Genomic DNA, 26,040 nt, shown 5'->3' on the forward strand with positions numbered 1-26,040 from the left:
CAGGCAATGTTTCATGGTTGACTGTCAACACAGAACTCCGTACAGAGCGAAGATCTCTGTGTTTCTTATCTCTGCAGAGCAGAGATAAGAAACAGAGATCTGTAGTAAAAAGCAGCACATAATACACACATTACAACATTGTTAGGCTCACATTTAACCCCCACTGATCGCACTAAATGATAACCCCTTCCCTCCTAGTACAGTGACAGTGTAAAGTATTAGCACTGATCACTATTTTAGTGTCACTGGCTATGTCAGTGGCAGTTAATCAGTAACCTCCTCCCCCCTTTAGCATCAGGGCCATTTCACACTTATGCGATTTTACCATGATTTTTGATTGGACTTGAACCAATGCCTATGTCAATGGACCTCAAAACACATTAATCGTCCAAAGCAGGGACTACGTTGAAGTCATTGTGACTTAAAGTCGTACGGATATGAACCGTACTACTTGGAAATCATGGAGAACGACTTGTCATGCGACTTTGCAGTCCCAAGTCGCACAAGTGTGAAAGGGGCCTTAGTGTTTTTGCATTTTATATCGCAAGAAATAAAAAAAACCAGCGGCGATCAAATAGAAAAAAAGAAGCTCTTATTTGTGTGAAAAAAAAATGGTATAAATGTTATTTGGTTACAGCGCTGCATGACTGTGCAATCGCCAGTTAAAATAGCGCAGAGCTATATAGCAAAAAAATGGCCTGGTCATGAAGGGGGTAAAATTTTCCTGAGCTAAAGTAGTTAAAAACGCTTGTTAAAGATTAATGGGGATAATAAACATACACGCTCCTCTCCATGCTTTTGCTTTAGGCTAACACTGCAGCTGTCCCATTGAGACTCTAAGACCATTGATGGTCATCTCTGGATCCCTGCATCCCATCCTACTCCTCTAGTGCTTACCAGAGTGGATGGCTGGGGGGAGGGGAGGGGGGTGGTGGCATGGGAAAAGTCACAAGACAGAGGGTGAATATACAGTACTAATATGTAGTGAAGGGTTGGGGGACCCCAGTTCAGGTTTTATTTAGCACTGTGTCCTGAATGGGCATAAAGAGCAGTAAAGGTCATAAGCCCACATCCCTAATTAAACTAAACTCAGTTCTCATGGGACTTTTAAGGTATTCTCTGTTCAGGGTGGATAAAGTTGTTTTTTTAAAAAAAAAAAAAAAAAAAGGATTTGCCCCCTTAATGACCAGGCCCTATTTTGCGATTCGGCACTGCGTTATTTTAATGGACAGTTGCGCGGTCGTACAATGCTGTATCCAAATAAAATTGACATCCTTTTGTTTCCCACAAATAGAGCTTTCTTTTGGTGGTATTTGATCACCTGTGCGATTTTTATTTTTTCGCTATAAACAAAAAAAGAGCGACAATTCTGAAAAAAAAAAAACAATATTTTTCACATTCTGCTATAAAAACATTCTCAAAAAAAAAATGTAAAAATCTAAATTTTTTAACACTTATCTCCAATTTGTTTTCTGCTACATATTTTTGGTAAAAAAAAATCACAGTAAGCGTATTTTGATTGGTTTGCGCAAAAGTTATTGCGTCTACTAACTACGGGAAAGATTTGTCATTTTTAATGTTTGTTTTTATTTATTTATTTTTTTTTACTAGTAACGGCGGTGATCTGCGTTTTTTTGCGGCGGACAGATCGGGCACCTAACTGACATTTTTTACACTTTTGGGGGGGACCAGTGACATTACTACAGTAATCAGTGCGCACTGTTACTGTAATGATGACACTGGCAGGGAAGGGGTTAACACTGTGGGTGATCAAGGGGTTAAATGTGAGCCTAGGGGAGTGATTCTAACTATGGGGGGGTTGGGATTCTGAAATGATCAGACACATGTGATCCTATATAGAAGGATCACATGAGCTTTGTGATCATTCCAGGGAGAAGAACGGTCAGCCGTGTTTACAACAGCCGACCCTTCTTCTCTCTCAGCGGGGAGCGATCGCGGGTGTCAGTCCGCAATCGGAGCCGCCTGACAAACGCTGACGATCGAGGGCGGGAGCGAGGCGCCGCGCACTCGCCCACTAGCCTTTCTGAGAGCGAGCGACATAGAGCTATGTCGATTTGCCCAGGAGCGTCTGCCTGCCGCCGTAAATCTGCGGTGCGCGGTCATCAAGTGGTTAAAAAAAAGAATTTTTCATTTAAATCCTGATTTTTTTTTTTTTTTTTTTCAAATTTTGTTTTAATAAAATGCTTTTGGAGTAAAAATGTATAGATAGATTTCTATTTAAAATGAATTATTGATTTAGTTTATTCAGCATGAAATGGAGCTTAGTTATGTAGCATGAGGCTGTATATTCTGCAATATTTACATTTTTGGTGAACTCATTCAATGAATCCAAGCTCTGCTAGCTGAGATAACATGCACTGCATTGATGCATTCACACAATTTCACACTAACTACCAGCAAGAATGAGACCTTGCATTTAAAGAGTACCTGTCATTTCAGATCCATAATGGCAGCGCCTGTTAGCAGGCATACATTCACCTGCTGCCGCCACATCCCTCACCTCGTTGTGTCACTGCCGCATCATCAACCGTCCCATTAAAGTGAATGGGACTGTTGGGGAGTCAACAGCGGGTTAGAGGAGGATCCGCTGAGGGAAAGAGATGACAGTTGCTCTTGATGAGTTTAAGTTGATTCAAACCAAGCCTTTTTACTAATGATTGAAATCAAATTGACCCTGTCTCTTTTCCATTATTAAAAAAAAAAAAAAGAAAATCACCTTATTAATATCCAGTTAAAAAAAAAAAAATCGTAAAATTATACACAATAGCGTCTGATACAAAAGCATTTGCTTGTACAATCAACATAACTTCCCATATATCCCTGCAGGGGAATTTGTATTATTTTATGTCCATATATTCACTCCATCCCCTAATGCAAGGGATAAATTCAAAGTGTTTCACCTGTTGATGGGTAGAAGATCTAGTATTTATTGCAAACCATACAAAGAGAAAGGATCAGCCAATTAGTTAAAAACAAGGTGCAAGACAACCAATTAGATGTCTCTTAACTAAGTGATCTCTTGAGAGTCCACTGTCTTGGGAAACGCCATCTGACATTTGGCGGCTGCTACCGGAGTTGGAATAATGAACTCTGCGATAATTGAGGCCATTTTGTTCCGGGGTCTCGTGTACACATTTTCTTTGCTTGGGTGGGTTCCCTCGACTGGTTGGTGGTGTTGGAGGAGGGGCTGTCTCACTTCTTTTTAACTAATCGACTGATCCCTTCTCTTTTTATAGTTTGAATTTTATACTAGATGTTCTTCCTAATAACCCATGAAGAAGAACCACGTCAGGTTTATCCCTTGCATTAGGAGATGGATTGAATACAGCTTAATGGGATACTAATACAAATTCCCCCTGCAGGGATATATGAACAGTGTTGATTGTACCAGCAAATGTTTTTAAATTTTCATGATTTTTTTTTTTTTTTTTTTTTTTATTTGAATATTAACCACTTTACCACCGGAGGATTTTGCTGTCTTACGTCTGGGCCACTTTTTGCGATTCGGCACTGTGCGACTTTAACTGACAATTGCTCGGTCGTGCGACGCCGTACCCAAACGAAATTTACATCCTTTTTTTCCCACAAACAGAGCTTTCTTTTGGTGGTATTTGATCACCTGTGCGATTTTTACTTTTTGCGCTATAAACAAAAAAAAGAGCGTACATTTTGAAAAAAATAACAATATTTTTCAAATTTTTTTTATATGAAATTCCCCCCAAAAAAATGTAAAAATCAAAATTTTTTTAAATTTTTGGCTAATTTGTTTTCTGCTTCCTATGTTTGGTAAAAAAAAAATCACAATAAGCGTTTTACTAACTAAGGGAAAGATTTCTGTAATTTTTGGTGTTTTTATTTTAACGAGTAATGGCGGCGATTTTTGCGGGACTGCGACATTGCGGCGGACAGATCGGACCCTTGACTGACATTTTTGACACTTTCGGGGGTACCAGTGACATTACTACAGTAATCAGTGCTATAGATATGCACTGTTACTGTAAAACTGACACTGGCAGGGAAGGGGTTAATTTTATTGGAGAGGGAGGGGTTAATGTATGCCTGGTGCTTACTGACGTGTGTGGGGGGAGGTGACTGAGTGACACAGGGACAGATCGCAGGTTCAGCTATGCTGAACACTGTAATCTGACCCTGCCTGTTTACACAAGCGGCGGATCTACAGACTCGATTCCCCGATGATCGGGGAAGAGCGGCAGTGATCACCGCCGCTCCTCCCCTGGCCCGACTCCAGCTGTGACTGAATACGGCGAGAGCAAGCCTCCGGCGGCGGGCGCGCGCCGCTCACAGGGGGAGGAGTCGGGACGGGAACGAGCCACTGATTTTTAAAAATGCGGTTGTAAGAGAGACGACCTGATAAGTCCTATGGGAATTGAGTTGGTCTGTGCGGAGTGGCTGCCCTGCTGCATTCTTAGGTCAGCCATTCAGAAAATGATTTACTTTTTCTCAATGAATGCAAGGCATTATCTGATTGGACGAGGGTAAGCCAGTGACGCCATGCCACACTCTCCACACAAATTGAAGCTAAACTCCAGCTAAGGCCCCTGAATCTGCTGATCCCCGCTGAGCAGGTGGATGGCTGGTCCGTGTCCACTATGCTTATGCAGAGCAGACACAAACATAGCCCACTCTCCTCTATGGGGGGTCAGGTGTAAATGGACCACCTGTCCATTTACCTCTGATTGCCATCTGATATGTTGGATGGATTGAGAATGGATCCCTATCCGTCTATTTTTAGCGGATCAGATTGGATGTCGGTGGGTGTAAACAGATTTATTTATTTATTTAAACAGATTATTTACATCCGTCGCTCCATAGAGAATAATTGAAGGTCTGCCCGTGTGAAAGGGGCCTAACACTTTATAAGCAGTTACAGCAAACTGTTTTTTTTTTTTTTTGGAATAAAGGTTTTACTAAATAAATTGACCATTGTAAGCACTGCTGCCAGTGTTGAGTGGTTTGTCTTATCCCTATAACTGATACATCTGCAAAAGAGCTTGTTCTTTTGAAAAACAGATGTGCTGGCCAGATGATGAAAATAGAAAGCAAGCCTAAAAAATAAAACTAATGCAGCTATCGCATCTAAGAATTGGTAAGCTATATTAATATTAAAAGTGTGCTTTTAAAGTGGAGTTCCACCCATTTTTAATAAATTGGATTACATAGATGTATGTAATCCCCTTTAAAACGACTTTTACCAATGGAAAGTTTTTTTTTTGTTTTTGTTTTTTTGCTAGTAAATACCTTTTATTTTCTGCTTTATTTATCCTCCTCTCACTTCCGGGTCCAGTCGGCGATTACGTCATTCGGCGATTCGCAGTGTGTGCTGGGATGTATCTCAGGGCATGGAATCTCGCATTATTACACAGAAGATGAGCTGTACTGAGTGCTCTGCCCCGCCTCCTCTCAGTGAGATCAGTGAGGATATAATGCTTTCAGTCCTCGCTCACTGAGAGGAGGCGGGGCGGAGCATGGCCTCAATACAATACATACAGTACAGCTCACTGAGAGGAGGCGGGGCAGAGCACGCAGTACGGCTCATCTCCTGTCTTAATAATGCGAGATTTCATGCCCTGAGATACATCCCAGCACACACTGCGAATCGCCGAATGACGTAATCGCTGACCGGACCCGGAAGTGAGAAGAGGATAAATAAAGCAGAAAATAAGCTATTTACTAGCAAAAAAAAAAAAAAAAACTTTCCATTGGTAAAAGTCGTTTTAAAGGGGATTACATACATCTAAAGTCACTAAAATGGGTAGAACTCCACTTTAAGTTTAATCCCCGCTTTAAGACTCCATTCACATTTGGCATTTTGGGATCAGCAGCGACTATGCTCATGATCTCAAATTGCACTGCAATCGCGAAATGCATGTTCGAGTGGCATTCATTTTCAGTGATCTCTAAAACGCAGTGAGGTTTTGCCGTGATTATCGCTCCAAACCACAACGCATGAAGCATGTCCTCCAAAAAGGAGCACAAGCTTCTTTTGAGCAACATGCCCTGTGTTGTGGTTTGCAGCGATTGCCACGTGATTTATTGAAAATAAAAAAATGTAATTGACAATGAATGGCACCCAAACATGCGTTTTGTGATTGCAGTGCAATTTGAAATTATGGGCAGAATCGCAGCGAATCTGCCAGAGATCCCAAAATACCAAATGTGAATGGAGTTTAAAGCCAAACTCCATTGCATGGGTAACAGCTCGGTTTTGTCTAGGGGAAAGGAAAGCAGAGATATAGTTACCTGATCCTCTCAGCACAAAACAGATCCGGCACCCCCATGCTCCAGTAGTCTTGAATAGTGGACTGTTCCTGACAGCGCACCCAGAGCAGGCTGCATAGACCAGGATCTGTCCACTGCTGGACCATGGGGAGAACCATTTTCCAAAGGATTGGGCGAGTATACATTTTCTGCTCAGCCCCTTGACCAAAAGAACAGTTGACCCGTGCAATGCAGGCACAGCCCCTCTGCATAGGAAATGTAATTTTATTGCCTGCAGATGGGCTTTAAGGATATGCATCACTAGGAAAGGTCCTCTTTGATATAAAAGAAATTTGTGAATTAAGAAAGTGTACAGTTTCTTGGGTTTAATCAATTTTCCTTTTTTTCATGCAGTTTCTGCCTAATAAACGCGGGACTACTGTACCTATATTTTAGCAGCTTCCAACATGTTGACGAAGAAGAGTATGGAGGGACCTGGGAGCTAACAAAGGAGGGATTTATGACGTCGTTTGCTCTATTTTTGGTATGTGTCATTGTTTTCTGTATTTGCCAATGAGCCTTCAGACCTCTGGTTATGCTATATTTCTTGCTAAAGTGAAAATCTGCAAGGTAAAAAAAAATCCACAAGAGTATATAATTTACAAAAACATACTTGAACTATATTCTAAAAGATATTTTCACTTTTTTTGTTTTTTAACCGCTTGCTGACTGCATATCTTAATTATACAGCAGCAAAGCGGCTCTCCTGCGCCGGATCATGTATATAGTACATGATCTGGCACTTCCAGATAGGGGGCATGCGCTGCCGGCACCGTGGCTGTGCTGTGATTAAACACAGCAGAAGCCGATCAGCGGGTACCGGCCTATGGATGTCAGCTGGCACTCGCTGATCGGTGAAGAGAGGCGCAGAACAGAGCTTTGCTTGTGTAAACAAGGCAGAGCTCTGTTTTTTCAGCAGGGATGAGATGGATTTTCTTTACCTGCAATGCAGGGAATTAAGTCGATCTGAGACCTTGGTAAAAACAGCACATTTGGTACCCAATGACACTGGTTAAGCACACGTTTAACCCCTTTCCCAGCCAGTGTCATTAGTACAGTGACCGTGCATATTTTTAGCACTGATCACTGTTTTAGTGTCACTGGTTCCCACAAAATATTAAGTGTCAGTATGGTGTTTTTACTAAAGCTAGAGAGTGTTTGGATCCCAAATTAGTTTTTTCGGACATTGATAGGTGTGTGGGTTCATTCATTTGGAATGGTGCGACTCCCTGGTTGACAAAAACCATGCTCTGGCTCCCCACTAATCTAGGAGGATTAGCCCTTCCTAATTTTCAAATATATTTCTGGGTGGCAGTTTTAGTGTTGATCCATTGGCGGTTTCTAGGATCTAAATTTAATGTGGCGACATGCCTGGAGGCGGCCTTCCTGGGATCCTTATTTGACTTATGCAACCTGGTATTTAGAGGACCAAAGGTCTATGAGGTGGTACCAGGTCAAACACGTGCTACATGGCAAGTTTGGATGGCCACTCAATGTCCTTTTCAGCACCCCAACCAATGGTCGCCAGCACAGCCCCCTATGGGGTAACCAGCTTCTATCGCATTTCTGCACTGTTCCAGACCCTCAGGTCTGGGCACGGTATGGAATAAAGACCTTAAAGGACATTATGTCCCCAGAGACCCTTATGTCATCTCAGCTCTCTAGCAAGTTTCGCTTGCCTTGGTTATAGTTTCGCTATTTCCAATTACAACATGCTGCGAGGGGTCAGTTTTCCTAGTTGCCTCTCCTACAGGCTGATCCTATAGAGGAGCTGCTGGCCCCAGGTGACCTTGTAAAGCTTTCAAAAAACAACAATATCTCTCCTGCGCTCAAGTATCTTCCTCAGAGCCAATATCGCCCCTCCCTCGAAACGCGTAAGCCACATCAGGTTTTGAGGACGCCATCACGCTATCCAGCAGTAGAGAAGTGTCCTGGAAGCGAGCGGTGCCCATTTCCTATATGCTTGTTCATATGCTACGTTTGTGAGTATATTGTACGCTACCCTTCTTTTATTTTAATAAACTTTTAAGTGGTAATGCACAAGGTCGGTGCGCCCTTCTCTTGTTGTTTTCTTGTGACCTTGTAAAGCCCCTGTTGTTCTTATATGGAGCACTCTTGGGGGTCAACTCCTCTAAGATTGACCATCTATGGAAACTGGATCTCCCATCCCTGGATAGGGAAGACTGGGAGGAGTGTCTGGAGCAAAGTCCCAGGCTTGTCATCTCTTCTAGGGACAAACTAATTCACGTGAATTTCCTGCATATGGTTTATTATACTCCTATGAGACTGCACCGAATCTACCCAGATCATGACCCTAGTTGGCCCTGATGTTGGATACTCCCGGGTTCATATCTTTATATGTTCTGGGATTGCCCGATAATGGCGTCCTATTGGTCTAGTGTTTTTGCTGGGATTAGTACATGCCTGCAGCTCTCCCTTTCTGCCTGCCAAGAACTGGCATTATTAGACATTCAGGAAGATAGCCAGTGCTCCCACCATTCCAAGTTACTGATTTCCTATTTATTGTACTACGCTAAAAAAGAAATCCTATTCAAGTGGTCTTCACCGACCCCATCCGGGACTATCCTACTGGGAAAATATGATGGATGCGACGTTGCCCATGTACAAAATCACATATAGAAATAGGGGTTGCTCCTGTAAATACGATAAGGTATGGTCTCTCTGGAGCTCTGACTGAAAGATCAATTGATATAATCAGTAGATGTGTGTGTCAGATGGAAGGACCTGGCAATCCCATCTGTTCTCCAGCGCCCCCCCCCCTTTCCCATGCTTCCCCTTGTCTACCCCTCTTCCCCCTCCTTCTCTCCTTCTTTGGTACACCTTAACCTTGTTGTCGAATATGAAACAAAATGTTTTATTATTGCAATATCTATACTGTCTATACCCTTGGTGATTTACATAGTTACATAGTAGTTGAGGTTGAATAAAGACAATAGCCCATCCAGTTCAACCTGTGTAGGTGTGTGCGGCTGTAATCATCTCACATAGCCCTGAATGTTCTGATCCTTGAGATGTACGTCTAAGTCTTTTGAAAGCCACCATACTTCCCACAGAAACCACCTCTTGTGGTAGAGAATTCCACAATCTTGTAGCCCTAACAGTAAAGAACCCCCCACGTTGCCTGAGGTTAAAACGCTTCTCCTCTAATCGCATTGTATGCCCTCGAGTCCTCATGCAATCCCTTCGACTGAACAGCTTTTTTTCTAAGCTGAGATCCCCATTGAGATATTTATAAATTGCTATCATGTCCCCCCTCAGACGTCTCTTCTCCAGGGAGAATAAATCAAGCGATTGCAGACGCTCTTCATAATCAAGGTCCTCCAATCCCCTAATCAGTTTAGTTGCCCTTCTCTGGACTCTCTCCAGCTCCAACACATCCCTCCTGAGGACTGGCGACCAGAACTGGACAGAATACTCCAGATGTGGTCGGACCAGAGTTTTATAAAGTGGAAGGATTATAGACTTATCTCTGGAATACATCCCTTTCTTTGATGTCATTGTGTTCTCATTCAACTGTACTCTTCTATGTGTTTCATTTGCTGAATATGTCGGGCATTGTAACATGTCACTGTGTATGACTGTATATGGCATCTCTATTGTCTCAAAGCACTCCCTTTTTTTTATAAAAAAAAAAAAAAAAGCTAGAAATGGCAAAATTAGTTTCAATGCTGCAGAGAAACCAATCTGCTTCTAACCTCAGCTTGTTTACTTGAGCTTTAGCAATAAAACCTGGAAGCTGATTGGTTTCTCTAATTTTGCCCTCTAGCTTTAGTAAATTAAACCCCTTAGTGTCAGATTGTCTGCCACAATATCGCAGTCCCACTATAAGTCGCTGATCCTCGCCGTTACTACTATAAAATAATAAATTCCAGTATATATTCCATAGTTTGTAGATGCTATAACTTTGGGCAAATCAATCAATATATGCTTTTTGGGTGTTTTTTTTTTACCAAAAATATGTAGCAGAATACATGTTGGCTTAAATTTTATGAAGAAATTAGATTTTATTTTTTCGATGTGTTTTTATAGCAGTAAGCCCGGGTTAACATTTGTGTGATTGCGGAGATCGCATGTAATTCGGAGCGCACTGCTCCTAAATTACATGCGATCTCATGTGCGGTGCGAATTTCAGCCATACACTTTGTATGGCTGAATTCGCAAGGCATCCGCACTAAACTTGCACATGAGGCTTTTTTTATTCGCAGCAGAATCGGATCGCAAAGTGGTTCACACTAGTGCGATCCGATTCTGTGCGAACTTCCAGATCGCACTGCGATATGCCACTGCAACTGGGGGTGTCGTTAATTTTTAATTGACACCCCCTGCGTATCGCATATGGCAGTGTGAACTGCCAGAGGTGCGGATGCGATGCGGGATCACACTGCATATTCGCAGCGTTCCCACATCGCACAAATGGGAACCGGCACTAAGTAAAAAAATATTGTGTTTTGTTGGTATTGTTTTTGTTTATAGCACACATAAAAACAACAAACCCAAAGGTGATCAAATACCACCAAAAGAAAGCTCTATTTTGTAGGGAAAAACAGGACATACATTTAATTTGGCTACATCGTCGCACGACTGCGCAATTGTCAATTAAATTAACACGGTGCTCTATCGCATAAAATGGCCTGGTCATGAAGGGGGTAAATCTTCTGGAGGTAAGCCAGCCTGCCAAGGCATCAGAGCTATGAACAAGTGTGTTGCGCTGCCCCTTTAAAACAAAGTGAGTAAAAGTACCAATACACCTAAACATCGAAAATCTAAAAATGAGTATTGAAGTGCATACAAGACCAAAGTGCAAGTGAAGAATATCATAAAACTGCAATAAAGAAAATAACATCTAGTAGGTATCTCCTCAAATCTGTATGTGCCATCAGTATCACAGACTTTGTGTAGCACCACCAATTGCTCACAATCACAGTTTACCCGAGGTTAGGACCCCAGATGATAGGAGGTCTTAAAAAGCTCAATTGCACCAAGGTTATCCAGGGGTAATACAGCCAACATCACAGCTCATCCAGACTCCATACAAGTTAAGCCAGGGGGTAATCTCTAGGTGTAAAAAGTAGATGAACTGCATACTGTAGTATAATTTGACAATCGGTTTATTAAAACAATATATAACGCATATAAGACAATGAACAGCTTAACTCTGCCATTCCTGGGGCAGACGTGATTACATCGCAGCTAAGCACAGTCTAATGTGTTTCGTCACCACAGACGTCAAGGGGCCCAGTATTGTGCACATACCTTCATGGGTGAATAGCTGTCACTGCCCATGCAGTAGGTACAACAGTTTGTGGATTTGAAGGCCCTGCTCTTCTTTCCCCTCCTTTCTTTATTGCTTCTAGGATGGATCAGAGTGATTCTGATTTGTCATTTGCTGGCACCTGACCATTTTGATCAATCAGAATAGATCTGATCCTTTCTAGAAGCCCTAAGGAAAGACTGGGACGAAGAGCAGGGCTTTCAAATCCCAGATCACTACATCAGCTGTGTGGGCAGTGATAGCTAATCACCCATTGAGTGGGGGTAAGTACAACAACTTACTGAAGGCAGGCTGGGGGTGAGCGCAAAGACTGGGGTCTCACCCAGCGCGCGCTCCCAAAACAAAGACCGGGGTCTCGCCGAGAGCCCCGTTCGAACGATCAGGTTTTGAAACTGCTGGTTCCGGGTCACCTGATTGCTGTGATAGCCTATGATTGGCTATTACAGTGATCAGGCACTATGAAGCCTCCCCCCCCCGTGGTTTCTGTCAATTGGAATGGATCTGAGAGAGACATTGTATCGCTCTCTGTCCTTGCAGAGACAGATGGGAAAAAAAAAAAGTGTGTATGGGCTCTTTCACACGGTCCGCCTCCGTAGGCGGATCCGTGTTGCTCAGCAGGGATCGATCCGCGATCCCCGCTGAGCCGGCGGATGACAGCTCCGTCTCCGCTTGCAGAGCGGAGAGGAAGGTGTCTCAGCCCCCGCTGCCCTCTATGGGGGATCGGATGAGAGCGGACCGCCTGTCCGCTCTCATCAGATCCGATCCGATTACTGAACGGATGGAAAAATAGGGTTTCCATCTGTCCAGATTTCACGGACAGGATCGGATGCGGATGGCAGCGGGTGTCAGCGGAGGTGTCTCCGCTGACATCCGCTGCCCCATAGGGCTGAATGGGGCATCCGATCAGATCCGCCTAAAAAACTGACAGGCGGATCTGATCGGATCGGCCTTGTGAAAGGGCCCTAAAGAAGAAAAAACAAAATAAAAATAAAATATCTAAATCAAGGTTTGATCTACGTCAGTGCTAGGGTTAGTATTTGGGTCAGGGTCAGTATTTTTTGGCTAGGATTTTTTTTTTTTTTTTTTTTTTAAATTGGTTTCAGTTTTAGTTAGTATCGGTGTCGTGTTTTAGGTAGGATTTAAAAAAAAAAAAAATAAAAAAAAAAAAAGCAAAATGCACACTATTGATTCTGGGCTGTACTATGGGTACAAACTATTAATATAAACATATGTGGTATTGCTGCGATCATCAGGAGCAGGAGAATATATTTTGGGTTGTTCTTTGGTAGTAGGTTATGGTAATAGCAAGAAATATACAGTTCAATTTAAAAAAAATATTATTTTTTTTTTTCTATTTTGGGCCTGTTCTTTAATAATAAAAAAAAAAAGAAAAATCGGGAGATAGCCTTTACCATTTACCACTAAATGAAAGCCCAATTTGTCATGGGAAAAAAAAGGCATAATCTACCTGGATGGACAAGAAATGACAGTTTTCAGCTAGATCCATAGAGATTTGAAAATTATACTTGCATTGCTCAATTAGAGAGGCTTATCCTTGTTTTAAAGTGGACCTGTATGACACCCACCTCAATTGGCTGGTGTCATAGCTTGTCACATGCACCATCATGGTAACTGCAACTCTAGAGGCTAGAGCTAAGTTCACATCTAGGCGTTTTTGGGGAGTTTTTCTGCTCTAGGATCAGCTCAAAAAACGCCCAACAAGACAAATCCTATTCATTTCAATGGCCCCTGTTCACATTTGACTGTTTTGACGTTTTAAACAAAACGCCCAACGCTCAAAAAAGTACACGAGCTTCTTTTTGGGCAGATTACAGACATTTTTTATTTTTTTTCCATTGGTCACTAGTCAACCTAAAAACGCCCATAAAAACGCCTAAAAAACGCCTGTAAATAGCAACACCAAGATGTGAACTTAGCCTAAGATGGTGTTTATGACTGTAACGTATAGGAGGTTTCAGAGCTTTGCAAACTGAGCCTGTTGTCTTAAAGTGTATTTCCACTTTTGCAGCCAAACTGGGAGAACGCCTACTTCATAATTGTTACATGTTCGCATTCACATAGCATAACTTTAAACAAATAGTTAAAAAAATTGAACCTTACCTATTTTATGCTCTTTTCTAGAAACTCCAGCTCTAAAAATACTTTTTGTTTGAGGGGTCTGGCGAGCTGTTTGCCATTATTAATGGAGAAGTGTACTGCCATGCTGTCGCATTGGTGTGATGCTACAGCTGTCTCATGTTGGCTGTAACTTTGAGAACTGAGCGATCACATGACCACTGATCGCTCAATTCTTTTGTCAGCTGGGAAAGGAGAGCAGGGATTGTTAGTCACCGCTCTCAGCTTTGCTCCTCCAGCACCTTGGAGCTTTGGGGGGCAGAAGCAGTAGCCTGCTCTCAGCACAGGAGAGCAAAAGTAAATGTATTCCTGTGACCCACAAGAGAAATATTGCCAAAAAAAGATCTTTGACCATATTTCGCTTTTAACCGTGTCCTGAGCTGGCAGATTTCATAACATGAATCTAAACTAGGATTGAATACTGATGTCCTAAGAAAGGTCTAAATATTTAAAAGCTGGGCTTCTCCATTGTATGCTATTGAGAGGGAGCTCACCCTGTCCGTAAGCCTTTCTTTTGGGAGAGATCACACAGAACTTGTGCTTGTAATCATCCATGACCATTTCCTAAGAAACCTCTAAAAGGTAAGGCCTTTAAAAAAAAAAAAAAAAAATAGCATTTTACGTATGCTGTGTGAATGGGAGCCCATACCAAACATATTTTGGTGTTTTCTCAAATATGACTTCGAAGTACTCTTTAAAGTCCATTTGAATATGACTACAAAAGGGTACTTTAGTGCAAATTGAGATACTTTCCCAAAGCGGGCCTATGGTAATGCAGAACTATAAGCAAAACTTTTTTTTTTTTTTTGTTTCCATGTTGGATAGAATAAAGGAGGGTTATAACACAGGTCAGATTTTTGTTTCGCCATCTTTCTCATTGCAGAGATTTCCCTTCACTTCCTGTCCCATAGCAAAACAGGAAGTGAGAGGAAATCCCTTCAAATTAAGGGAATTCCTTGGGGACCCCCAGCTCACCAGAACAAATAGAGAGGATTATTCTCCATAACAGGGACACAGATGGCAATATAAACACAAGCATTCTAATCCCTCTGCACCCTATCCAAAACGTAACTTTTTTTTTTTTTTTTCTATGCCTTTAGTTGTACTTTAATGTTAGAGCAACCGCCAGCCAACCTGTGATTATGACATAGGGGTGCGGTTGAACTTTAACCAGCAACTTTATTGAATGTAATAGCATTCCAGATAAACTTTCCTAGATCATCCCCCATTGCCTGTTAAAGTGGTTTTAAAGCCTTAAAGGATAAGTTCACCTTTACAAAAAAAAAAAAAAAATAAATGCACGTTTTTTGCTTTTTTATGCATGTAAAAAAAATATGCATTTATTTAAATTTTTTTGTAGTGGACCTGTAAAGCATTGCCCCTATGATCAGCAGATCGTGGGTGTAATGCCACCATCCTGCAGACTCTGTGTATCTGTCTGCCGTACCTCCGATACTGCCAGGCTGGTACTGTGATGGGAAGACTTAAAGCAGTTGTAAAGTCACTGTTGAGAAATCCTGTATCCCCCTTCTTTTACAGGAAGATACAATTGTGCAGTATATGTGTTTTTTAAAAATGAATCCTTCAAAATACCTTATTTTACAGCGTCGCTGGGCGCTCACGTGACCTGCCGTCCCTCTCCTTCCCTGATCTGAGCACTACAGCAGGAGAGGCTGAGATTCCCCGCTTATGTCAGCTGGGTGGAGGGGAGGAGAGCAGCAGGAGGTCACCTGAGTGCCCAGCGGCACTGTAAGTAAGGTATTTTGCGGGATAATTTTTAAAAAACACAGATGCTGAACATTGTCTTCCTGTAAGAAAGGGGATTACAGGATTTCTCAGTAATTTTACAGCTATAGCGGCAGGAGGGGGGCGGGAAGGAGGTGGATCACATACAGACTCCCGAGCTGACAGGGAGAGAGGAGAGACTGCAGGAGTCACGTAAACTGACCACAGTATCCGGGATCAGCAGCCATGATTTCTGTGGTCAGTATACATAGGGGGGACGCAGGAACAGGCAGGATCAACCAGGTTTTTTAGTACATAGAGAGGGATTAATGACACAGCACAAGCACTATGGTGTGTATCTTGCTTTAAAGGATCATGATCTTTTTTGTTTATTTTAGGGTTACACCCACTTTAATGAACCACCACGGCGCTCAACAGCGCAGTGGTAGTTCATTAGGGGGTTGTAACCCTAAAAAAAGGGGAAAAAAATATCCTGATCCTTTTTAAAGCAAGATACACAGCCACAAAGGCAGTCGGACCTTGTAGTTTTCCCATTCACAGAACACTGTAACTGGACGGGGGGAGAGAGAGCATGTGCGAAGATCCCCACGCTAGCTGTCAGAATGGGGAGCAGGGGCCTGTGCAACTAACGTTTAAATATGGGTGTAACATGTTAGAAAAGGTGAACTTCTCCTTTAAGGTTTCTTACCTTTAATGCATTCTCTGCATTAATGTAAAAAACCTTCTTTGCAGCTCCCCAGCATCCCTTATACTTACCTGAGCTTGGTCTCGATCTGTTGCAGTGCCCAAGAGCAGCGGCTCTCCCTCCTCACATGGCAAAGTGATAGCAGCGGGAGTCATTTGGTTCCTGCAGCTATCAATCAAATTCTGTGACGAGAGAGCAGGGCCAAGCCATGCTGTCTTGTGTCTATAGGCGCAGACAGGTCAGCTCGGGAACAAGCCTATATTAAGCCGCTTCTTTATAGGGGCACTCAAAGAAGAGAAGCCAGGAACGCTGGTGTTTGTGTAGTATTACATGTTTGTGTAGTCCAGCAGGCATTTTTCGGTGGTTTGCCATTCAAAATAGCGGCGGCCATGACAGTGGAGCCCTCTGGGCGGCGATTTTGAGGATGGTCACCCCTCCTCATCCCCTGGTGCTGACACCTGGGTCTTTTTGTTTCCTGATCGTCCGTGCAGTGCAGATTCTCCTGGTAGCTGCGGTACCTGGTTTCTGCAGCGTGGTGAGTCTGGTGGGGTCCTCTCCCTCTCTACTGAGGATCGATTGGTGCTCTGTGGCTGGCAACCGGATGGGCTGCCAGAGCAGTGGGGGTTGTCCCTTAGCAGTGTTTTAAACTTTTTTGTGGGGTGCCCCTATTGACTCATGGAGTCTTTGAAGCTCATCTCCTCACTAGATCCCCTCTGAGGATGTGGGGCCCTCCGGGTCCTATCCATTCATCAATGCACAGACGGCGGTCCTGGAGTCCTTTGTGTCCCGGGTAGAGGTGGCTTTTGGGTGACGGGCTGGCAAAAAGCGCCCCCCCCCCACCTTCCTTCCCCTGCCTCATCTGTCTCCCTAGATCCCGAATCTGATTCAGCTGCCACGGACATGGATCACCCTGTGACCACGCGGCGTAAATCCTCAAAGTGAGGAGGATTCCTCCACTTCTGCAACCGCGCACAAAAAGGCGCTGGTGGACGCACTGATTGTAGCTGTGCGTGAGACCTTAAAGATAGAGGACGCACCTAAAGCTGTGGCAGAGGTGCAGGTTCCCTTTTGGCATTTACAAGCAATCCAGACCTGAAAAGGTGTTTCCTTTCCCCTCCTATTTGGACAGAATTGTCACTAAATATTGGGGACGACCAAAGCTTCTTCCTGGGGTCCCTAAGTGATTTTTGCTAGGCGATACCCCTATGAGGAGTCCCTTCTTAAGAAGTGGACTGTTCCACCGGTTGTGGACCCTCTGGTTTCCAGATTGAACAAGGCAACCATGATTCCGGTTGAAGAGTCCTTGGCTGACAGGAAGGTGGAGGCTGTGGCCCGCAATATGTTCGGCACTGAGGCCGATATTCACCATTGCCCTGGTGTTGCATACTCTGACCGAATGGGCTAGGCTTTTGTGCCGTGACCTGGAGGGGGATTAGCTCCCCCCTGCCTTTGCTGAGCTGGTGGACCAGCTGGTCCAGGGGCTGCAGTTTATCTGTGCTGTCTCTTTGGATGCAGCTCCCCTAGTGGCTCAGCTCTCTGTTTCGGCAGTGGTCCTTTTGGCTTGTCTTGTCTGCGGACCAGACTTCTAAAAAGGCCTTGACTTATCTTCCCTTTTTAAGGAGATCGCCGGTTTGCTGCTACTCTGGATGACATCATTAAAGGTTTTCAAGAAAGTGTTGGCCCCGGTGCTAGCATTAATACGCCAATGGGGGATCACGGTACTGGGCTACTTGGACGACCTCCTTCTGTGAGTGCAGTCTCCTACTGCTCTGGTGGAAAACCTGGATATCACCATACGAGCTTCAGGTTGTTTGACTGGATTCTGAATTTTCAGAAGTCTGCTCTGGTTCCGTCCACAAAGCTGGACTATCTGGGTCTGGCTATGGACTCGGCCTTAGCCAGAGTGCTGCTCCTCTGCACAAACTCCAGAAATTGCAGGCTGTAATTTGTCTCCTGCTGTCCAGCAGATGGCAATCCCTCCGGACTGTTCCGTCTGCACAGTTCCATATGAGATCCCTGCAAGGGAGATTCTGGCCAAATGGAACAAGACTCCGCAGTCTCTGGACAATCCGATCCAGCTCAGCTGGGAAACAAAAGAGTTACTGATATTGTGGCTTCGTTCTTTAGCTGGGCAAATCTTCCTCCCCTTGTATTATGCCAGCCTGTCTGGCTGCGGAGGCATCCTCAGCAAAATTTCTGCTCAGGGGGTCTGGACACTGGAAGAGTCCAGACTACTGATCAATGTCTTGGTACTCCGAGCGATCAGACTGTGCCTGGAACATTGGACAGCTCGTCTTCAGGGATGTCCAGTGCGCATTCAGTTGGACAACGCCACGGCTGTGGCTTATGTCAATCACCAGGGGGGCACAAGAAGTGTCCTCGCGGCTCTGGAGGTAGCCGGCATTCTAAGGTGGTTCCAGCCCTCTCCCCTGTACACCTTCCCGGGGTGGAAATCTGGCAGGCGAATTACCTCAGATTACCTCAGTCGGCAGGCGTTGGAGCAAGGGGAGTGGTCCCTTCATCTGGAGGTGTTGTATTAGTTGTGTCTCCGGTGGGGTATCCTGGAAATGGATCTGTTAGGGTCCCGCCTCAACAGAAAGGTGCAGAGGTTTGTGGCTCGGTCACTGGATTCTCTGGCGGACGCCACGGATGCGCTGGTGGCCTCGTGGGGTCAGTATCATCTGAGTTACGCCTTCCCTCCTCTCAAGCTTCTGCTAAGGATTGAGGCAGAAGGGATTCTGGTCATCTTAGTGGCTTCAGGCTTGGTACGCCGATTTAGTGCGACTGGTCGCCAACGTTCCTTGGGAGCTTCCTCTCAGGTAGGATCTGCTGTCCCAAGGACCAATTTTCCATTCTGGCTTTGAAGGCTTGGCTGTTGAACACCAGGTTCTGATAGAGGTTTGTATGAGTCGTGATTCCAATGCTGTTAAAAGCTAGGAAATGTACTTCTAGGAAGATCTACCATCCATCTACCATACCGTACATTGCGTGGTGTGAGTCTTTTCGGGTTCAGCCTCGCTCTTTTTTGGTGGCTTGGATCTTAACCTTTCCTTCAATGGCCGGTTGAGCAGAACCTGGCCTTGAGTACTATCAAGGGTCAGGTGTCGGCCTTAGTGGTCGTCTTTCCATGGCCCTTGGCCACATACTCCTCCGGTGCGTACTTGTCTTCAGGGAGTTAGGCACTTGACCCCTCCAGTGTGGTCTCTTTTGCCGCCTTGGGACCTTTTTAATTTTGATGCTCTCGGTCCTCCAGAAGCCTCCTTTTTTGAGAATATTTGGGAGATTCCCCTGCTTACTCTGTCTCAGAAGGTGGCCTTTTTTGGTGGCTTTCACCTCTGCGCGCAGGGTATCGTAATTGTCAGTGTTACCCTGTCGTTCACCTTACTTGGAGGTTCACAGTGATAAGGTGGTTCTTCACTCCTGTCCGTCGTTCCTTCCTCAGGTTGTCTCCGATTTTCATTTGAATGAAGACATTGTGTTGCCTTCCCTGTGTCCCAGGCCAAAACATTTGAAGGAAATTGCTTGGATGTGGTCCGGGCAGTTAGGGTGTACATGGCAGCTACAGAGTTTTTTTTAGGAAATCAGACTCCCTATTTGTGCTTACGGATGGACCTCAGAAAGGGTTGTCCGCTTCCTCTGTGACCATTTGCAGATGAATCATACTGATGGTGATTCAGGCCTATTCCATCAAGGGTCAGATTCCTCCACTTGGTCGTCGGTGCACACTTTCACAAAATTTTATAAAGTGGGTGTGTTGGCATCTGCAGATGCTTCCTTTGGCCGCAAGGTTTTGCAGGCTGGTGTTTAGAGGACCTGGTCCTCTTTGAGGGTGTATTATTTTTTTCAGGTGGGCCCCAGTTATTCTTTGAGCTCCTATTTACCTGGTTGGCTATAGTTTAGCCTTGGGAATTTTTTTCCCTGTTCCCACCCCTCATGTTTAGCAATGCTTTGGGAAGTCCCAATGATTAAGAAGATCAGGAGCTGTGTCCGTCAATGAACGAAAGAGAAAATGGGATTTTTGACTTTCCGTAAAATCCATTTCTCTGATGTCCATTGACGGACATAGTACCCACCCCTCTGTGGAGTTGTAATTCTTCTGACACTGCTTGTATCAAAACTGAGTACATATAACAGAGAGGGGGAATATACCCCCTGGGACTGGCCATAGGCGTCGCCAGACTTTTTCTGCCCAGTGTTCTACTCTTGTAGGGGGCAGTATAACTCAATGGTTAAGAAGATCAGGAGCTGTTTCTGTCAATGAACTTGCTATAAAACATACCCAATAAAAAATGTAATTTCTTTATCAATTTAAACCAATATGTATTCTGCTACATTATTTTTGGGAAAAAAATCCCAATAAGCGTATATTGATTGGTTTGCACAAAAGTTAATACTGTCTACAAACTATGGGATATTTTTTATGGATTTTTATTTTTTTCTTGCTAGTAATGGCGGCGATTTTTAGTGGGACTGCGACATTGCAGCAGATAAATCGAACACTAACTTACATTTTTGACACTAGAAACTGATCAGTTCTAAAAACCATGCACTGTCACTATACTAATGACACTGGCAGGGAGGGGGGAAGGAACCAGATGGGCGAAATTTCCACTTTTGGGTGGAACTCCGCTTTAACAAAAACTGGCTTCAATTGTCTATGGTGGAATACTGTATATTAGGAAAAATAATTGTTGTGACCACAAGATGGTGCTATGCTACAGACTTTGTTCACACTGGTAATCATTACTTACGTGTCAGTTTAGCCACTCTGCTGCAAATGCTTATACATCTATCTGTGTATCTATCTCTTCTGTAAGGCATGAAGTTAAAAAATATTTTTTACATTTGCAGTTTGGTGGTGATAAAAAAATAAGCAGTCAAGCTGCCCCCCCCCCCCCCATTCTTTGCAATGTGTCAAAAAACATTACCCCATTACCCTGTCATGTTTGGTGGCCAATTTCATGGACCCGACCCACTCAGCTGAATGGGGGTGCAACTGTGAGCCAAATGCTATGTTCACAGTTGTGGCTTGTTATAACCTGTTGAAAAACCCAGTCAAAAAAACTGTAAAAAAAAAAAACAGGCATTCAGATGTGTTGGTATCGCCTCCTGAACGCCTGTCAGCCACACCTGTACCATAGCCATTTTAGAGAGCTACACAGATGTAAACTAAGCCTTAAAGGCTAAGTTCACCTATTGGGGAAGAAATAATAAATGTACATATTTTTGTAGGAAAATGTGCATTTATTTTTCCCTCCAGAGTCTAAAAAGCATTGCACCCGTGATCAGTGGCTCAGGGGTGCAATGTCACGTTTCGCAGACAATCCCTGCAGCTTTCAGCTCGTACCTCCGATACAGGCTGGCTGTTTACAAGCTGCTGGGTTTCAAATGATTTTACGAGAGCGCTCCTCAGCACCCTCGCAATCCATTGAGGACTACAAGCAATCAGCCGCAATGTATGACTGTACTTGTAGTTCTCTCATTTAAAATATTGCTGTGAACAAATGATGTGGCCATTGAAAATGGCCACATCACCGGAGGGAGGGGGTGTCCTCTCCCGCCGCCTGTAAAAGCAATTAAGTGGTTAAAGAGCCGCTATGAGGGCTTTTACATTGCTAGGAAATGCCTGCTGCAAGAAGAAAAAAAAAAAAGATATCTGATGCCTGCAGCTGCAGGTATCATTTAGAGCTATCCACTCAAAATCCAGGATGTCATATGACGTCTTAAGGGTGGGAAGTAGTAATAGCGCTGTACAAACACTCAGTCCGGGGGAATGCGGATTCCTGGATTGAAGTACACAATGACATCACAGGCACCAACCGACGCGTTTCGTCATAACTGCCATAGTTTTGGGGTTGATGACACAAGCACATTTGACTGTCCTCATTCTGGTAAGTGCATACCATTTAAATATGTTTGTGGAACACTTAATGAGGTCACTACTTACGGATCATCTTTTGCTCAACACAGACTTACTTTTGGGTAGGGCTTGGCGATAAATCGATTTAATCGATTTATCGATTTTTTAGTTTGAAACTATTTTTTTTTTTAAAACTCGAGTTTTTATACAATTGTTTTTTTCCGCCTGCCCCCGCGTAACTACACGCACACCTGGGCTCAGCCAGCTACTAGTCCGCCGCACAGGAACCGAACTCTCCCCAGTAACGGACCGCCGCGCCTGGATGTGACGTCCGCTGCGGGCGGTGCGTCTGTACAGGGGCTGCGGCGCGCTGTGATAGGTACACAGAGAACTCCCCGGCCTGGCTGCCGGGAGAGGAAGGGGGCGGTGCGTCTATACAGGCCAGGGGCTGTGATAGTACCGCGCCATGGTATAACACCATTCAGTCCATCATGGCCATCATCAAAGCCATGGGCAACCTGAAGATCGACTTCGGAGAGTCGGCCCGAGCGGTAAGTGATCGCACCACTACATACCTTTATCATTGACAACCTGTGGCTGCCGAACTACAGATCCCAGCACTCCTATCTAGTGCTGTTGAACTACTGGTCCCAGCATGCCCTGCTAGCTCTTTAGTTGCTCTTGTATTTCAGACTCCAACTGCTGTGGAACTGCAGATCCCAGCATGCCCCACCAGCTCCTCTACTACCGTTCCCAGCATGCCCCACCAGCTCCTCTACTACCGTTCCCAGCATGCCCCACCAGCTCCTCTACTACAGATCCCAGCATGCCCCACCAGCTGTTGTGGAACTACAGATTCCAGCATGTCCTGCCCGCTCTTCAAAGTCAAACTAAAAAAGGTGGCCGGTTACTGTGGACTCGTTCTCTGGACTGTACCTATCACAGCGCAGCCCCTGTACAGACGCACCGCCCGCAGCTGACGTCACATCCAGGCGCGGCGGTGGTCCGTCAGAGTCGGACACACATATACAGCGCTTCTCCTTCTCCTCAGTCCTCCCTCCAGACTCTGCAGTCATTTTTTAAGTGCATTAGAAAAAAAATCGAAAATCAAATCGAAACTCAAATTTTTCTTTAAAAATCGAAGATTTTTTTTTTTAGGCAAAATCGCCCAGCCCTACTTTTGGGTGATCTCTTGATTTAAGTTTGGGACTTGTTCAGTTTAATTTCTCCACGTTATCACTGTTTGCCATCTTATTGTTGTTGTATCACTTCTGTTTTGTTAATATCTTCTATATAGCACTGCGTGTACTTTTTATGTTGTGTCTTTGAGCAACTTTTGTCAGTTGGTGGTGTGTCAGCAGCTTCATTTCCAATTGCAATTTATTTTCTGTATAATATTGTTTTATAGTGACTGGATTGTTAACTTATTTTTTTTTCCTTCTCTTATAGGTTGTCTGGGTAATTTTTTACACAGCTATTCATTTTGATTGACAATAATTTTCTAACATCCCTTTTGCCAAATTCTCTTATTTCATCAATGGGAAAAAAAAGATTCATCATATTTTTTAATACAAAACAATAAAAACCTACAGAGAACATTGACAGCGAAGGGAAATGGGCAAAGATTTTTTTTTTGAATACCAGTGAATTGTACCCTAGACCTTTGCGGATCAGTTTGCAGGTGTGGACCATCGCCAAATGTACGTGAAGTAGTTTTCCTGCATCCTCTGGCTAGAGCTGGCACACGCCGTTTTTATTCATCTCAAAGGAAAAGATGACATTTTCTACTGTGACATCATAAGCGTGTCCATGGTTTTCCTACGACGGCAGCCTGGGATGTGGAATGGACTCCATAAGTGTACATGCTCCAGCATCTAGATCAGAACTCTGAATATTTTAATTATGGGTTGACCAGGCTTTCAGTTCTAAAAGCATCTGCTCATTTTTTGTATGAACCATGTGCAGCTGAAAGATTGTCTAACTTCCGTATAACTGAATAAGCCTGCCCAAGATTTTTTTTTTGTACGGTTTTATGACATGACATTTTCATATAATACTGCCCCTTTGCATCCACAGTACTGCTATTCCAGTAACGGTGGAAGGATTGGAAAAATATGGATGAGGTTTTGCTCTCCGGTAAACCTACACAGTATTGAAACAAGACTTAATTTAACCTGGAATGAATGCGTTTTACAATTAAAGATCTGATTTGTTGAACTCTGGTTTCATTTTCTTGTTATTTGTATAGGTCCAGGCATATGGCAAAGTCACAAGGCATGGATTCTTTAGTTTAGTAGTAAATGATTGGTAGGTTTTGACTCTATCGTGTCTCTACTTAGCCCATGACAATTGCTGTACATTGAAAAAGCAAAATGCAGCAATCTGCCTCTGCTAGGCATCGACGCCCCTTTTGTAAAAACCAGTATTTCTCAACTGGGGTTCTGCGAGAGGTACCAGGGGGTTCCCAGCGATCTACCTGTCAGTCGCAGGCAGCTAACGGGTAAATCGCATGGACACATGCAGAGATAGACAGGTAAGCGTCTGGCATGCTATTGCCTGTAGCGTACTGGCCCCTCCTGTCCATCGAATGCTTGTATGTGACATCATCTGGGATGGGCAAGATGGGAAGAGGGGCCGGTGGGGAACAGAGCGCCACTAGAGGACTGAGACTAGCTGCCTCAAGTCAGTAGAAGAAAAAGAAAGCTAGTACTGTAATGCGCCCCACAATGTGCCCAACAGTCTGTCCCATGCAATGCACCCTGCCCTCATGCAATGGACTCTACTTCCCCCTCATGTAGTGTGCCCTCCTGAGCCCTTATACCCTGCTCTGATGCCTCCCCACACGCTGGATCTTAAGTTGGAACCAAAATGGAGCATCTCTGCAAAAAAAAAAGCCCATGTTTCATAATAAATAGGTACATTTTTATTGGTCTTTAATGCTATTTCTGAAAATAATTATTTTCAACAGCTCTCAGATCACACCAATGCTCTGTGAACTGTAGATCTGAACATTATTTTAGGGGTTCCACGAGATCTCAACTTTTTGCCAGGGGTTCCTCGAAGGTAAAAAGGTTGAGAAACACTGGTATAAACTGCTGTCACCGCAGCCGCTAAAACATTGCCTGCATATGTGTAAAGGGAATGTTGCGGTTTGCTTGCAGTAAAAGACATTTTAGTAATTGGTTACCTTTTGCAGATCAAGAAAATGTATTTTAAAGCCTGGCTACAGCCAAATGGTTAGAACAGAGAATGGTTAGAGCTTCTGTCATATTTTTTTTTTTTTTATTGCCATCTGCGTCCCCATTGGGTACATTTTTCCTTCTCGTCAAGACAAGGACTAATGAGAAATCTCCCTACAGTGCCCACCACCCCCATACTGGTTTGGGTGAGACCTTGACAAGAACTGAGGTGTGGGGGTCACAGACAGAAAAAGAAGACAGAACCCTCCCGAAAAAAAGATCCTCTCCCCGTCCTTTTTAAAATATAATCTATAGACTGGAGTTAGGCTTTTGAAAACTGATGAAGCTTCCTGATGCCCTGCCCCTTTTCCACCACTAGTTTCCATTGGTGGCAAGAAAGGCTGGTCAAGCTTTGCAACTATTGGGAAGTTCCTAAACTTTGCCTACCTGAATGGCCCAATGTATGGTCGTATGAGCAGTTCGGTAGAGCCTGCAGCAAGTAGGTGCTACCTGCAGTTTATACCTGCAACAGTTCTCCGAGTTCCAGCAGTGGGATAGAGACTTCCTTTTCCTGAACAAAATCAAGTTGAGCTGAGCGCTGCTCAGCCATTAAGAGCTAGACTTTTATTTTATGAATAAATACAAGGCTTCCTCTTCTAGCTCAGCCATTTAACTTTACCTTTTTATCCACTACTATTTTTCAAAATGTATTGTGCTTCATTTTTGTTGCAACCAGATATCATTGAAAGCTTAGAAACCCAAGCCAAATTTATCATCATTGTTATGCAATAACTACCTAAATAATTATATATAATCCAAAAGTTAAGGAGACACTCGGGGG

The 26,040-nt window shown here is 43.9% G+C and overlaps 1 protein-coding gene across 1 annotated transcript in view; it reads left to right on the forward strand.

Annotated features, from left to right (window-relative positions):
• The window catches only part of RAB5IF (RAB5 interacting factor), a 33,014-nt gene extending 8,777 nt beyond the window's left edge, over positions 1–24,237 (forward strand). The window contains exons 3-4 of the mRNA XM_082271690.1: positions 6,655–6,784; positions 23,470–24,237. Of these exons, the coding sequence (XP_082127816.1) occupies positions 6,655–6,784; positions 23,470–23,511 (172 nt within the window). The 3' untranslated portion in view covers positions 23,512–24,237. The remainder of the gene's footprint in view (positions 1–6,654; positions 6,785–23,469) is intronic.
• Positions 24,238–26,040: the final 1,803 nt, after the last annotated feature.

Source organism: Pelophylax lessonae, assembly GCF_965119305.1.
Source record: "Pelophylax lessonae genome assembly, chromosome: 11".
Taxonomy (NCBI): Eukaryota; Metazoa; Chordata; class Amphibia; order Anura; family Ranidae; genus Pelophylax; species Pelophylax lessonae.